The sequence below is a fragment of the Populus alba genome, chromosome 11 (genome assembly GCF_005239225.2).
Source record: "Populus alba chromosome 11, ASM523922v2, whole genome shotgun sequence".
Taxonomy (NCBI): Eukaryota; Viridiplantae; Streptophyta; class Magnoliopsida; order Malpighiales; family Salicaceae; genus Populus; species Populus alba.
The window spans coordinates 3860079-3875863 of record NC_133294.1 but is presented as its reverse complement, the minus strand read 5'-3'; the positions used below and the strand labels follow the sequence as shown (position 1 = coordinate 3875863).

Here is a 15785-nt window from a genome sequence, read left to right as displayed (position 1 = left end):
CACCTATGATCCTATCTATGGCCTTTTGTACATGTTCCTTGACGTGACCCCCAATGACTTGCTTGAGAGGGTGCGTTTGGCGAGCAGAAGAAATTTGGCTGGACAAGATGAGTTTGTCGTCCCATGGGGAAAAACAAGGAGCTTTCGGAACACACCAACTAACTTGCAGATGAACTTGTTTTGTCTGGTTTCATGCATCAAGTGCTATCTATGTGTGTAGCATTATTTAAGTGTATAGATATATATAGTAGTGAATAGAATTTTGGAGATATCTCACTTAAAATGTTCTTACGAGCATAATTATTAAATCTAATTCAATCTCATTACTTAGAATTAGAGAACTTGTAATTTAAAATTAAATTCAAATAATGTTTTAATTTGGACTAGTTTTGATCTTCACACTGCTAAAATTAAATGATTTAACCATATCAATACCAAAAAACTTATAAAAAACTCGGAATAATTTTGTTTTGAATAAAAATAATACATATGAGTTAACCATAGTTTCTTTTCTGGATGGAACTTCAGAAAAAATCTGACAATTATAATTATTAATAAGTTTAACTTCTGATTTCTAGCCTTTAAGCAACTTTTCGAAATTACAAAACCTTTTTTTTTTAGTGACTTTTGAGGGGGGATACTTACAAAAATACCATGTCGCCTAACGGGCTCTAAATCATGCAAGGCTGTCATGTTGATGCATGGCTAGCACATGGGCTCAGGGGGACCCTTTAGTCCGGCGAGCCCTAAAGAGGGGAAATTTTCAAATGGGAGCACAAACGGGTTATTTTGGCCGACAAAAGAATCTTTATCTTGTCTAATCCATGGCACGATGAATGGGGATAGAAACTGTTGAGAGGGGTGTTTTGAGATGCCTCACCGGCTCACTGTGATCATTAGATGCCTTACCAAGTAGTGAATAAGATACCTTGCGTGCATCCACTTTAGAGACACAGATCTTTTATAGTCTTACTTTGTAAAGGATGTTAGGTAAGAAGAGACATTTTTAGATTGTAGACTCCGGCCTCGAGTCCAGGACTATACATGGCATGTTACTGTAGCCGCCTAGTGCCTAGCCACTCTGTTAAGGCTACAGTCCTTTCCTCAGTTCAGGGCTGGGCTTGTGAGCCATGGGCTGGTTACTGCAGATTTTGCAAGTGCTAATCCAGCGAGGATCTAGTAATGGTTCCTCGTACTCATTTACTTCAATCCTATTCACCAAGTAGGGCCATGCTTGCATGGGTTACTCTGGTTTGGACGACTGTAGGGGAAGAACAGATGCCAGCTACATGAATAAAGTGGGAAGCGAGAAAATGTCAAGCAAGCAAAACAACGGCATTCAATTTACAAGACAACGCAGAAGAATACATTTTGGAATCACAAAATTCAACTCCATTTTCCAATCAACCAGCCGCCAACCCTCCTTTTTGTATACAAGGAAACATATATTCAAGGTCTTCATGTTCATAAAATCGGTTCACTTGCTGCGAGAAACAGCTCCATCTTGCCTAGAGACAGTATGCAATCCTCTTGCAGCTTTTGCTAGAATTTCTGAATAACAACTGAATTGGCAAGGCCTGCCTGCTCTATTGTCTGTGTTGGATCAGTAAGAAGCTTAGGTGGGAACCCCATCAACTGCAGTTGATAATTAAGAGCAGCCCCAGGCCTGGAAGCATCTATGAAGGATCGAATGTCATTGACTGTGTGATGATTATTAAAGTGGGCCACCATGCGGGTCCCATCAGCCAGCCTAAGCTGAATTGAAGTCGATGGCAGTGTTTCATCCACAACCAGGCCCATAAAAGGAGTCGGGGCAGAGTTCAGAGGAGCAGAAGCAGCTGTTGGTTCAGTTGCAAGTGCAGTACTGCTGCTTCCTAGAGTTCTCCCTACACCTTGGAATGGAAGAGGGCGCTGCTTCTCTGGTTCCTGCAGGAAAACAATGACAAAGGAGTGTCAGTACGGGTCAGCACCAATGTCATTCAAACACATGTACCAACACCGATGTATTTCAAACACACATGTAAAAGCATGCTGATGCTCTTTTCGGGAACAAGTACTGACCAAAACACTGACTCGGGGATTAAAAAAGGATGACAATTTCTAAAGTTCTAAAGATAATTATTAGTCTAAGTAAGAAAAGAGTGAGAGAAAGAGACTCACTGGGCACTTTTGATCCCTCCTAACCAAATTGACATGAACTGAGGACCTTCTATCCGCTGGTTCAAGCTCCTTCGGACACTCGGACTTCCTGATGCTCTGCAATAAGACATTATAAAACAAAATAATAATATCACCACAAACAATACTAACGAAGAAATAAGGGAGCAGGAATAAGTAAAACACGACGACATAAAACAAAAGCTGCCCTAGCATATGCTACTATAAGTAAAGGTTCAAGATAAGGTAGAAAAAGAAGTCTTAGGATGAACTACCTATCTAGCAGAATCATTAGTCATTATTGAAACAAGCAAGATAGTGAAAAGATATTGATTGAGAATGATGCAATTACCACGAACTTTGAATTTTTCTCACACATAAGGGGTGGAAACAATCACCAACTACAAATCAAAAAACTCCACTTTGTGAAAATTTTCTTCTCACTCTGTATAATTTATTTTATTTCATTTTATATCTGTATTGCTATTACCTCCAAGAAAGATGCATTTTCAGGATCGTCCAGACTCCTCAAGGGACCATCATTTACAGTGAAACCATTTGTCCAGAAAACAATATTGTGAACAACAGCTTCAGGTTGTTGAGGAGCAGATGGTACAGTCTCCCCTGAGAGTAATCTACCAGTTCCACTAAAGCTACTTGAGCTTGAAGATTGATTAATATTCTCCAAAGGCCCTTCAACAGCACCAAGCTGTCTAGCTTGATTGAAAATTGCATCCACGTCATTACCCTTTGTAGGATCTTGGACAAGCATACCACTGCAACCGTAAAAATTAGAAATGCGCAAAGTACTTAAATAAACACATTTCATACGTATATTATATAAGGGAAAGAATGACCAAGGGCAACAAGTCAGATAAAAACAAATGATAGACATAGGCATTAGCAACTACAGCTTTGTGAAATATTTCAGGAGCCACAGTTGTGGGATTGAAAAGCATTCTAACATTTGCAAGATAAAGCGCAAAAAATCTAAAAATTATTGAATTAACAAATATTGAAAATATGAAAATACACCAAGATCAAATTTGGTTCCTTACAAAATTACAAAGGATTGGAAATTATAAATGCTTTAAATACAAAATATAACGGACTAGCTTATGAAACGGCCCGATAAATATATGACAGAAATAAAGCTAACAATGCACTAAAGAGCCATCATCTATAAACATTCCAGAACCATGGAGCTTTCTTTGCTCAGTACTCAGTCTACATGCCTAGAGTCGAGACTCTGAGTAAGATGATTCTTCTCTACCTATGTTACAGCTCTGGCATCAATAGTAAATGAACTCTACAAAAAGCAAGCTCTATAAACAAATCCCATCGCTATCAGATCCTACCAATGCTGTCATCCAGATCCTCTTGCACCCACCCCAAAAGCATTTTCAAATCAGCAAGTCCAATGCTCGCCTAAACAAAATAATAATCAAAATGACAGTTTTTGATTTACAATAGATGACAGCATTTCCATCCGTCTAAGGGGCAGGACTGTTTCCATTGACCAAGGAAACTAACACTACACAACCAGGCAATAAAACCAAGAACCCGTATCCATACTATCCCTCCACCTAATTGTCTAACTCTCAAATGCGCAACTTCCTACTTCATGATTTTCAATGCCTAAACTTCAAGTATCTTTCTTACCACGACTAAAGACACCCGCCCCATTCATTTTTCTTCTCAAAAGACTCATCCTCAACCCTCAGCACTAAAAACCCACTTCAAAATTAAATCAATTATCACTACTAACCCACCAATTAACAAACAAATCAATGAATTCATCAATTATAAAAGGATACCATTATTGCTAATCCAAAAAAGATTGCAACTTTACATTAAAAATCAAAATTTGAAATCCCAGAAGAAGTAAATCTCGATATATAATTAGGGTTTTAAAGGGGGTATTTGTTTGTTACCTTTTCTCTCCACCAGTGTAGTACTCTTGAGGAGCATCTTCGTCGTCGCTGTCAGAGTCAGGCCCGGAACGCCGGTTCAGATCGGAGAGAGTACGGATACCTCCGGCTCGACTGCTTGAGGGTTTTGCTGGTTTCTTGTCCCTTGACGCCATTTTTGTTTTGCTTTGGATAGATTTGTTGAGACTCGATGAGGTTTAGGAAGAAAGACAAAGCCTATAACCAGCAGATATTAATAATTTTGGCACGGTATATATATATATATATTTCTTTTTTTTTTTCATACAAAGATTAGCGATGGTAACTGTAACTACGAGTCAGTTTCTACTTCATGCATGTCTTATCCATTACTTAATAATAAAAAAAAAAATTTTAGACATATCAACAGATATTTAAACTATAAAAAAAAAAATTGTTGACATATGATATTAAAATTTTTTTTTTTAATTTTAAAATTTATTTTTTTTAATTTGATTTAAATTCAAAATTAAATTATATATAGAAATTATGTCAATTTAATTATTCCAAAATCATCAACTATAAAAAAAATTCAAGAACAAAAAAAAAAAAAAAAATTCAACTCAACTTTTTATACATGCCTAAACAAGTTTTTTTTTAAAAATATTCACAATAACAAATAACAAATGACGTGTAAATAAGAAATTGATCATTAATACATATATGAAATCCGGATGAAATTCATCTTTCTTTTGCAAGGGTCGAGTATGAAAGTAGTAATAACATATTACTATTATTAATACGATCATTAATATTTTTTTAATATATAAACATTTTTAATATTATATATTTAAAAATATTAAAATAATTATTTTTCTCACAAATTATTTTTAAAATATAAAAATAAAGAGGTTCAAAATTCCATGCAAAGAAGTGTGGAAAGTGGAAACTCGATCACAAGTGCTAGATTCATGGACCTAGTAACTCTAGGTTCAAGTCATCGTCCATGATAATTGAGAGTTCGACACCTATACCAATCAATAATTTATTCATCAATCAGCAATTTTCTTTCTTAGTTTACACTTGTTGGATATTCATATGAATTTTTTTAGGTTAGAGATGATTTCCATTATTATATTTAATCTCATAATCTCTCATAATCATAATTTTTTTTATTTAGATATTCCCATAAATAATGTCTAAATACTTGATACCTGAAATAATTAATATTTCACTCATGTTTTAGTTTAAAATTATTTTTCTATTTTTTTTGTTGTGTAATTTTTTTTTAACATATAAAGGTTTGATTTATTTATCTATTATATTTTTTCTTGAAATTTCACCTCCAACCATGAGAGATCACAAAATATATAAATTATTGATTTTAAATTCTTGAATTAGAGATGATTTTTATTTAAATTGTTGCGCACATCTCCTTGACACAAACAAGTTTTTTAACAAGTTATGATCATATTGCTAGCTAACTAACATCAATCTACAACGCACACATAAATTTAGATAAATAAATTATTAATTTAATATTTTTTAAATAATTTTCATTATTTTATATTGAAAATATTAAAAAAATTAATTTAATATTCTTTTTAAAAAAAAAAAAACAATTTCAACCACGATACTAAAGACAGTGACCAAGTTTAAGTGATTTCTATTTCACTTTGTTACATAGTTGAAGCACTTGCCACTTCCCATGAGCTGAAAGAACAAAAATCTAACTGTAGTTAGGTTTACTACTTTGGTTGGGCAACTCACTACTTTTCAATCATCAAAGTAAGGAGACATCGAGTGTTGGTGGGTCCCATTAACAACAAAGTTAGCTGACGTGGCAGCATCTTCACTTTATGAGTGACCCTGTGATAATAATGGTAGGAGAGCATGGTAGAATAGAACAAAGATAAGGTAATGGCAGACGCAGCCGATCGAGCCAGACCGAACCGGGAAGAGGAGAACCGTTTAAAGCATGCCTGTGATGCTGGAATGGTGTCTGGTGAAGTCCCTTCGGACAGCGAGGATTCTAATAATCCACTGAGTTCTGACTCTGTAAGCTCCGAGTCACCTCCAAGACTTGCTGATCTTGCAGCGAGTTTCCGGGTCTTCTCGGAGTCAATGGCGAGAATGGACCTTGCAGAGATGGAGATGATCAAGGTAAGAGAGGCTTCAAGGTTGGAGGCAGAGAAAAGGAGGATGGAGTTGGAGGCTGAGTTGACTAGAATGATGTTGCAGACTCAGTTGCAGATTGCTTCGACTGTGGCCGGGAAAGGAACGAGTAGAAAGAGGAAACGAGTTGGAGAAGAAGAGGGGGAGATGCCCATTCTGTCAAGGTACAGTTCATTCTCTCTCAATGAAAAAGTTTCGGACTTTTGTATGTTTTTTGATTGCTTAACTCACTGAGTCGTGATTGGTTAATGCAGGGAAGGAGCTTTGCTGCTAAGTTTGCTACAATGCAACTTCTTCTTTTGAAGTCTATTTGTTTTGGATTCGGCCCTGGTTTCTTGCCCTTTTCTTCTCTTTTCTTTTCATCAAATAAAAATTTCTGCTTGATGTTTTCTCTATATTTAAGTCAAGAATGGACAGAGCAATAAAGAGATCTGCATCCATTGCTTCTTTGCATTATGTTTGATGGTGTGGTATCCTAACTACTGTTCTGCAAACCCTAAGTACAGAATTCCTACTGCAAAACCTGAAATTGACCTTCTGCTGATTTATTAGGACTCGTATGCATGCTATACATCTATTGATATACCTAGGGTTTGTGCTATATAACATTGAAATTACAATTCCTCTGTCAATCTTTCTAACATGTATCCACTTGAGGTTTCTGTGGGTGCATAATAGAACCTCGAATTTTCTGTTCTGCAATGCTAGCTAGAGCCTTCCTTCGATTCAAGGTGCTTTTCGGTGTATTCTGCCAGAGGTTGAAACATGTAGAGATGAAATGCTTAGAACCTTGAATTTTCTGCTATACAATGCTAGCTAGAGCCTTCCTTCAATTTCCTATGCTTATAACCTTGAATGCTATACAATCTCAGAGGGGGAAGACTGAAACATGTAGATATGATATGCTTAGAACCTTGAATTTTCTGCTCTACAATGCTAGCTAGAGCCTACCTTCAATTCATGGAGTTTTTTGGTGTATTCTGCCAGAGGTGGAAGACTTCCTTGTTCTCCATCTTTACTTGCTTGTCCTCGAATTATGCTGCGAATGCAAAGACATGTAAACAATACGATGTGAGAGGACATGGGATGTTTAGTTGGTTACCTTTGATGCCCATGATCGTTCTGCCTGTTGACACACATCTCTAACATCTCTTCCAGATAGATGAATACAGCAAGAGCAAATATGAGTGCAAAGGAAAATGAAAGAAAAAAAATGAAGCAACTTAACAGAGTACAGAAGGAATGCTCTCATCGCATGGACCAAAATCTTTCCAAATTGATTGCAGCCCAACCTCAAAACCACATTTATGAGAATTTCTACATGAACACAGAACAATTCGATTGCTTACTCCTCTGTTGCTCTAGCAAATTCCTCTAATTCCGATTTTGTTAGGTGCTAAGCATTCTGGGCAGCTTTTTCCAGGCGATTTGTCGATCAGGTGCGCCAAAGGTAACCATTGAATCAAACACGACTAAGAACGCACATAAAACATGAGTTAGAATGCACTCCAATTGGCCCAGGCAATGACCAACATGATACAGAGATCTTTGCACTAATTTACACACCTCTCTCAATAGTGGCTTTCTGAGTTTTTCTTGGGGGAACAAGTACAAATTGACCAAACAAGTTTGTTTCTTGTCCTCAGCACGGATGCGTTTAGAAAGATACAAAATGTAAAATTTCTCCAGCTAAATTACACAAGTTCTACGGAAGTTATGAGCACTTTCCCAATAGCGATGTGTACCTGTATCAAAAGCAGAAATAGCTTCTCTTATTCTGAGCAAATTAAAGAAAAAAAAAGGTCCTAACGCGGAAATGGCCCATACCACAGAGACCTTCAAGGTTGATTTAAAAGCAGATAATTGATGAACTGATAAGAGAACATCAGCGAAGGGAAAGTGAGGATTGCAGGTAACTTTATCAGATTTGCTTTATACAAAAAAAAAAAAAAAAACAAATTTACTTTACCTTTATCTTGATTTTGATCTTAATGTTTGGTACGTGCTCCTTTAAGTGCCAGGTTCAAAATTTAATTTAACATAATTTGATGTGTTGGATTTCGCAAAAGAAAGAAAGAGAAAGGAATATTGCGCTGGAAGTAAGAGAAAGCACTGTAAAAGAAATTATACACATTAATTATATATAGTTAATTAATGTAAGATTGGCCCGACCCATGGGTGCTCTTAATATATGTGGGAAGAAAAATCCTAAAGAACAAGAAGGTCAGGAAAGTCATGGGGAAGAAATCTACACAAAGATGTAACAAGCAACTTCCCCTCCACGCGTGATAAATGATTTGAGCAAATAAAAAAAAAGAATAAAAAAAGAAAATGGTCCTAACGCGGAAATGACTTGTGAGGTTGACTTAAAAGCAGAAAATTGATGGACTGAAGAGAACATCAGCGAAGAGAACATCAGCGAAGGGAAAGTGAAGATTGCAGGTACTCTCTCTTTCTTATCTCTTTTAGTATAATGTTATATTGTGGAATGTAACTTAAATTAATTCACTGTTAGAAACTAATTATTGATGATCTCATCAACCGATTTTCTTGGTTCAGCATAGAGATTTATCATATCTACAAATATTTTTCTGAAAGGGCATGGAGGAGTTGATTGCTGGGAAATAACTTGAAAATTGTCTTACAGAAAAAGTAAGATAATAATAAATGAACACTTCAGCTTATTGGTGTGCTGTGTCGACCTTGAACTATCGACTTTAATCCTGCAATTCCTTTTTTTTTTTTTGTCCAGATCTTTGTAAAGTCTTATCTTTGCTAGACTCGAAATGGCTGCTGAGAAATATCAAGAATCCTACTCTTCTCGGTTTTCTAATTGTAAATATCAAGTGTTCTTGAGTTTTAGAGGTGAAGACACCCGCAAGAACTTTACCGATCACCTCTACTGGGCCCTGGTTCAAGCAGGGTTTCACACATTTAGAGATGATGATGAGATTCAGAGAGGAGAGAATATAGAGTTGGAGCTCCAGAAGGCAATACAAGAATCGAAAATATCGATAATCGTGTTCTCCAAAGACTATGCTCGGTCGAGATGGTGCCTCGATGAACTTGTGAAGATCATGGAACATAAGAGGACTGCCGCCTCCATAGTTTTGCCGGTATTCTACCATGTGAATCCATCTGAAGTCAGAAATCAAACAGGGAGCTTCGCTGCAGCATTTGTGGAACAAGAAAAGCGCTTCAAGGAGGAGATAGAGCGGGTGAAGGGGTGGAGGATTGCTTTGAAGGAAGTTGCAGATTTAGCTGGAAAGGATTTAAGAGATGGGTAAGTTGCATCTCTTGATTAAACTACACAAAACATAAGACTAGAGTGCTGGTCGTGAACTCTTAATTTCTTTCAGTTAAGTATTTAAATGAAGACCGATAAGAAAACATAAAAGAAAAAAAAAATACCTATAATTTCTTTCTTCTTTTGTTTGTTTGTTTGTTTTTTTTTTCCAAACATGATTTGGTTTTAGTAGGTGGTGATAACGCACCTACAAATTTAACTATCAATCATTGACATGCAACCTGCTTTAATTTCTTAGCTAAATGTTGTCTATTTTTATCCTTTATAGAGAGACTAGCAATTATCGTACATTGTACTTTACGTTTTGATGTAGTTACGAGTCACAGTTTGTCCAATCTATTGTGGAGAATGTCTCAAAGAATTTGGATCCAAAAATATTTCATGTCCCCCTTCATTTCATTGGAAGAGATGCTATGGTACAATATATCAACTCATGGTTGCAAGATGGATCCCATGGTGCTGCCATTGCTTTACTCTATGGAATTGGTGGAGTGGGAAAGACAGCCATAGCTAAGAGTGTTTTTAACCAGAACTTTAATAAATTTGAAGGAAAGAGCTTCCTGTCAAATTTTAGATCAAAACATATAGTTTGCCTGCAGAGGCAACTTCTTTCCGACATCCTAAAAAAGACTGTTGATGAGATAAATGATGAAGATGAAGGAATTTTGAAGATTAAGGATGCATTACGTTGCAGAAGAACTCTTATTGTTCTAGATGATGTGGACAAAAGGGACCAATTCAATAAAATCATTGGCATGCAAAATTGGCTTTGTAAAGGAAGTAAAATCATTGTAACAACCAGAAATAAAGGTCTGTTTTCAGCTAATGATATTGAGTGGTTCGAGTGCAAAGTCGAACCTTTGGATAACAAAAAATCGCTTGAGCTTTTCAGTTGGAATGCCTTTGGGAGAGCTTACCCTGTTGATGGTTTTGTAGAAGACTCTTGGAGAATAGTACATCATTGTAATGGACTTCCATTAGCTCTTGGAGTTCTTGGCTCTTCATTGTCCGGAAAAGGAAGAGAAATATGGGAAAGCGCATTACAACAAATGGAAATGATTCCTAATTTTGAAAGTTCAAAAGGTTCTTCGAATAAGTTACGACTATCTTGATGGTGATTATCCGAAGAACTTATTCCTTGATATCGCATGTTTCTTCAATGGAATGGATGTGGATGATGTAGTTAGGATACTGGATGGGCTCGATAAAGGTGCAAGATTTGGGATTGACAATCTCATCGATAGATGTCTTGTTGAAATCAACAGTGATCAAAGGTTGTGGATGCATCAACTAGTAAGAGATATGGGTAGGGAAATTGCTCGTCAAGAATCACCCAAATGTCAAAGAATATGGCATCATGGGGATGCTTTTACAGTTTTGCAAGGAACTACTGTAAGTAGCTGAATTTTTTTTAAATGTCTACTTAAATGGTTTGTGGTGCCTTGACATATTCATTCATCAACTTTCCTTTTTCATGTACTTTTAATATTATTACGCAGGATGCTGAAAAATTGCGTGGTCTTACCATTGATATGCATGCATTAATGGAATATCATTATGCAGAAGTTGTCTGTACTGATTCAATGGTTTGTCACAAGCGCCGCAGGCTTAACTTCTTTCAACAATGGCTTTCCAATTTTTCTGATGGGGGAAAATTACAAACTAGCCAAACAAGTTTGTTTCCCATCCTTAGCACGGATGCTTTTAGAAAGATGACAGATGTAAAATTTCTCCAGCTAAACTGCACTAATTTTCATGGAAGTTTTGAGCACTTTCCCAAGAATTTGATATGGTTAAGTTGGCATGGATTGTCTTTGAGCTCCATACCAAATCACATATGCTTGGAGAAGCTGGTGGTTCTTGATCTATCCAGAAGCTGTCTAATTGATGCTTGGAAGGGCAAACCAGTATGTATCAAGTCTCTCTATGGCTCTCTCTCTCGTTTTCAATTGATAACAACTAAATTCATGTATTTTCACAGTTTCTTCCAAAATTAAAAATTCTTGATCTCCGTCACTCTCGTGATCTCATTAGAACCCCAGACTTCTCGGGTCTCCCAGCCCTTGAAAAGCTAATACTTGTAGACTGCATCCGTTTGGTTCAAGTTCACGGATCTATTGGTGATTTACAAAGATTGTTGATCTTAAATCTAAGAAATTGTACAAGTCTTATGGAGCTTCCAGAAGAAATGAGTAGATTGAATTCACTTCAAGAGCTGGATTTAGATGGTTGCTCAAATCTTAACAGCCTGAATATGGAGCTAGAGCATCATCAGGGACGCAATTTGCTTCAAAGTGATGGAATTGTTGCAAGTACATCATTCATTTCATCTCTTCCATTGAAGCTATTCTTTCCCTCTAGGTTTTCAATGAGGAAAATGTTGAGATTTACCTTGTTTTCACTGCCACGCTTCTTGGAGAGTCTAGATTTAAGTGGAACTCCAATTCGTTTTCTTCCGGAAAGCATCAAGGATCTTGGTCTACTCAGACACCTATATTTAAGAAATTGCAAAATGCTTCAGGCACTCCCAAGGCTTCCATCCCATTTGGATTCGTTAGATGTGTCCTTTTGCTATTCACTGCCAAAACTTGCAAATCCAAACAATTGGACTGAAGTAGATGGTTGTGATTACTTACTCGAGTTCCAAGATCGGATAAAGCAAGAATTAATCCAAAAGTTTGACTCTCACATGTTCAGAATAATGGAAACAGTTAGTGCTCAAATACAGACATCGAGATTTCAGGTCCTCCCTCACCCATTTTATTGTTTTGGAAATCTACATTTGAATACTTTTCTTTTGCTTATTTTGTAAACATTGTTTTGGTGGTACAGATAGCATTTCTGGATGGCATATTCAACGTTGTCGCATCTGTATTTGATAAAGATGAGATGTTAAGGGGGTTTCATGAGGAGGAGGAAAGGGATAAATGGCTAATTCAGAATGAGTTTGTAGATACCTTTTCATTCAAAATATCTTCACCTCCTCCTGCACACCGGATATGTGGCTTTAATCTGTTCACAAGTTGTGTGATGTCAGCATACCATGGCTATTGTTATGTTTATATTGAAATCAGAAACAATACCAGTGGTCGATCCTTGCTTTGTAAAGCCTTTGTCTTCCCTATGAGATACAAGCGTGATGTTCGTGAAATCCAAATGCTAAGCCACAGGAAATTAGGGGGCGATGATCCTACATTTGATAATGGTGATGACGTGAGTATTTCAGTGCGTCCACATGGTCCAGCTATCCAAATAAGGACCGTTGGTGTACAATGGTTGCATGAAGAGGAAGGAAAGGATGAAGTTATCACTGCCCCCAACAGTAGCGATGATGATGATGGTGATGCAGCACACGTAGCCAAAGTAGAAATAGCTTCTCATATACTTAGAAATTATAATTGTGCTTTCCTTGGTAAACACAGGGCTGGCAATTTCACTTTTTGGAATTTTGCAAAGAAGGGTCTAGAACTTGTATTCTTTTAGGCTTCATTAAGTAGAGGTTTGCTTTTTTAGATTTCAACCGTAAAATGAAAAAAAAGCTGGAAAGCTTTTGAAATAGTTTTTTCTTTTTTTATTGAAAAGCTTATCATGAAATAGTTTTGTCTCTAGTAATCTTCCTCCTTTCTTTGTCTAGCATGAGATCTTTTATTTATAAATATTTATAAGGGTTTTCATATTAAAAAATGTAATATGATATTATTTTATTAATTAATTTTTATTTATAAAATCTTATATTTATAATAAGATATCTTATTTTATGTGTCAATTTTCTATTGACCAAAATATATGCAAAGATCTATTTTTTCATGTTATTTTATCTATTTTATTTTATCTTTTTTATGTAAAAATAAAAAATAACACATTATGAAATTTGATTAGTATTTTTTTTTGTTTCTATATATACCCTCACGAGATAAGTTCACTTGTAATAAAAAATAAATGGGCATGTCTTTAAAATATAATTGAGAAGGTTTTATAATTTGAATATATTTCATTTTAATTAAAAATTAAATTGATTTTATTAAATTTTCACAATAAATTAATATAGATATTTTTATTATAAAAATAAAATATAATAATAATCAAAATTAGAAATTTAAAAATTAATTTTGATTGAAAATTATCAAATTAAAAGATAGAATTAAAATTCAATAACAAAAGTGGAAATCCTAAAATTTTCTATTGTAGCCAACAACTTTGACTGCCTATGAGACTCTTTCTTTTCATAAAAAAACAGTTACTTTGAGATCTTGGTTTGAAAGTCTCGTTATCCTGAATCAAAAAACGCAATCTGTTCATGATTTTGATTAATGATCGATACAATTGAATCAGTTTTCATATACCAGCACTGCACTGTCACCCATGACCTCAAACATTATGACCCTTTTTTTATCAACATTATGAGGATCTTGGAATGTGTTTTCATTTCCCTGGTTTTTGACAGCAACAGTTGTTCTAGGAGACGCGAAAGCCACAAAGTTCTGACCACTTGGACTTTTTAATGGTTGGCTGTTGGAGCTATATCATGGCATGCTCTGTTGGCAGTGATGGAGGTATGAAAAGCTCGAATTATGTTGCACTGGTTAGCTTCTGTAGATTTTCTAACTTCACAGGGGTGAAGGCAAAGGGAAGAATCAAAAAATGCTCCGATCTGATACAGAACCAAGGAGTTGGACATTATTTAATTCTGTTGGGTTCTCCATTCTCTTTATGAGCCCTGGTGAGGTGTGGTTCTTTCTTCGAACATTAAGAACGAACCAAGACCTTAGCTTCAAGTGCTTGTATGAAGCACCAACTTGATGAGAAGTACTTTTCATTTGCAAACAATGTCCCAATACATATTATGCGAAAGAACAGGCGAAAAGAAGATAAACAAATTAACTATAGCTCCCATGCACCTGCACATGTGACTGGATGGAAGTAAATAGACATGAACCACCTGTGGAGATCACCAAGAGACGGCAACCAATTGTGTGGATTGTGGAAGTGCTGCAGATTTAAAACAGCAGATTTATGGAAGTTACTTTTTGATCGGTACAAGTAAAGGACTTATTCCATGAACAACGTTTGGAGAACCCAAAATAAGAATTTTTTTGGGTCTTTCACATCTGTCTCCAGAGAAGCACGCAGGCACTTGTTGAGGGGGATCAACAAATGGGTGAACGGAGACCCTTGCCACCACTCTCTTGTGTTGATGATCCTGCCACTTCCGTCTCTTTTTTTCTTCCATTTATTGTGTATGGGACTTTGCTTGCTAAATTATTATGCCTAAACAATAAGAAATCATCTTCCAACTCCATACCCAAATACTCGCCTCTAGCAAAGAATCCAAAACACATCACCACACCCACCAGACCACCTTGCAATGAATGAGAATATGACTCAGATTCGGGAGCTTCACTTCACAGCACCTGGATAAACAATTCACGTTATAGCATACTTGGCGAGCAATTACGCGGCGAGTACTAAGTGATCTGCCTACAATAGGCCTAAGCTCCTCCCCAATCGAGCATTCTTGAAGGATGTTGCTGGAAACACAACCATAACCCATCCCAACAGGTGTATTTCTTATTATCATCCCACTTCAAACGCATCCCCATCGTGACCCTGCTTTATCAGAAACATCGCAGAGAACTTTTCAGTGATAGGAAATCGAATATGCAATCCTTAACTTAATAAGCTGTTTATGTGTTGGATGTTTTATTGTATAATACGAAAATCATGTGCGTGCGTTAGATAATGTTTGTTGCTAATTAATTTTCATTAGAGCATCCTATTAATATGTTACGCAAAAAAAAAAAAAATTTCCTAATTTTCATGTTAAATTGAGAATTTATCCCGGAATAAAAATGGGGATGTCACAACTTCTCTCTTTTTTCTTTCTCTCTCTTCCTCTTCTGCTATTTATCTCGCCAACCAACCTCCCACTCTTTCTTTCTCTTCTCTCTCTCATTCTCTCCTCGAGCAACGACCCTCTTTTCTCTAACAGGTATGGCTTCTCCTTCTCTTTTCTCCTCGGTTTGTTTAATTTTTTATTTGTTAATTAACTCATAACTTGTCATTTTTTTTATTCTCAGATTAACCCACAACTAATATAAGGTAAGAATTCTCCTATTTTCTTCTCTAAGTTTTTGTGTGTTTTTTTTTTAAATTTATTTTCTTAATTGTTTGAATTTTTTTCATATGAGAAAATTTTGTTATATTTAGTTTTTTTTTTCAATTTTTTTTCAATTAAATTAAAAAATAAAAAAACCTAA

At 35.9% G+C, this 15785-nt stretch overlaps 3 protein-coding genes and 1 long non-coding RNA gene across 4 annotated transcripts; 2 read left to right on the top strand and 2 right to left on the bottom strand.

Annotated features, from left to right (window-relative positions):
- Nucleotides 1–1314: 1314 nt before the first annotated feature.
- On the bottom strand, nucleotides 1315–4336 carry LOC118061387 (plant UBX domain-containing protein 4). Its single transcript, XM_035074818.2, has 4 exons — nucleotides 4092–4336; nucleotides 2648–2933; nucleotides 2161–2256; nucleotides 1315–1926 (listed from the first exon to the last, which is right to left on the bottom strand). Exons 1-4 carry the CDS (start codon nucleotides 4241–4243, stop codon nucleotides 1543–1545), a joined length of 918 nt encoding a protein of 305 aa, XP_034930709.1. The 5' UTR covers nucleotides 4244–4336; the 3' UTR covers nucleotides 1315–1542.
- Nucleotides 4337–5931: 1595 nt separating this feature from the next.
- Nucleotides 5932–6677, top strand: LOC118061391 (uncharacterized protein At4g22160). The gene is made up of 2 exons (XM_035074819.2): nucleotides 5932–6385; nucleotides 6476–6677. Exons 1-2 carry the CDS (start codon nucleotides 5967–5969, stop codon nucleotides 6522–6524), a joined length of 468 nt encoding a protein of 155 aa, XP_034930710.1. The 5' UTR covers nucleotides 5932–5966; the 3' UTR covers nucleotides 6525–6677.
- A 419-nt stretch (nucleotides 6678–7096) lies between these two features.
- On the bottom strand, nucleotides 7097–8356 carry LOC118061393 (uncharacterized). The gene is made up of 3 exons (XR_004689568.2): nucleotides 8191–8356; nucleotides 8049–8092; nucleotides 7097–7966 (listed from the first exon to the last, which is right to left on the bottom strand). It is a non-coding gene; the product is annotated as an uncharacterized lncRNA (long non-coding RNA).
- A 4-nt stretch (nucleotides 8357–8360) lies between these two features.
- On the top strand, nucleotides 8361–13122 carry LOC118061392 (disease resistance protein RPV1-like). Its single transcript, XM_073412796.1, is given in 8 exon segments — nucleotides 8361–8663; nucleotides 8781–8873; nucleotides 8974–9504; nucleotides 9842–10601; nucleotides 10603–10920; nucleotides 11028–11435; nucleotides 11510–12271; nucleotides 12361–13122. Coding segments are annotated over 6 exon segments (3396 nt in total). The 5' UTR covers nucleotides 8361–8663; nucleotides 8781–8873; nucleotides 8974–9007; the 3' UTR covers nucleotides 13012–13122.
- The last annotated feature ends 2663 nt before the right edge of the window (nucleotides 13123–15785 follow it).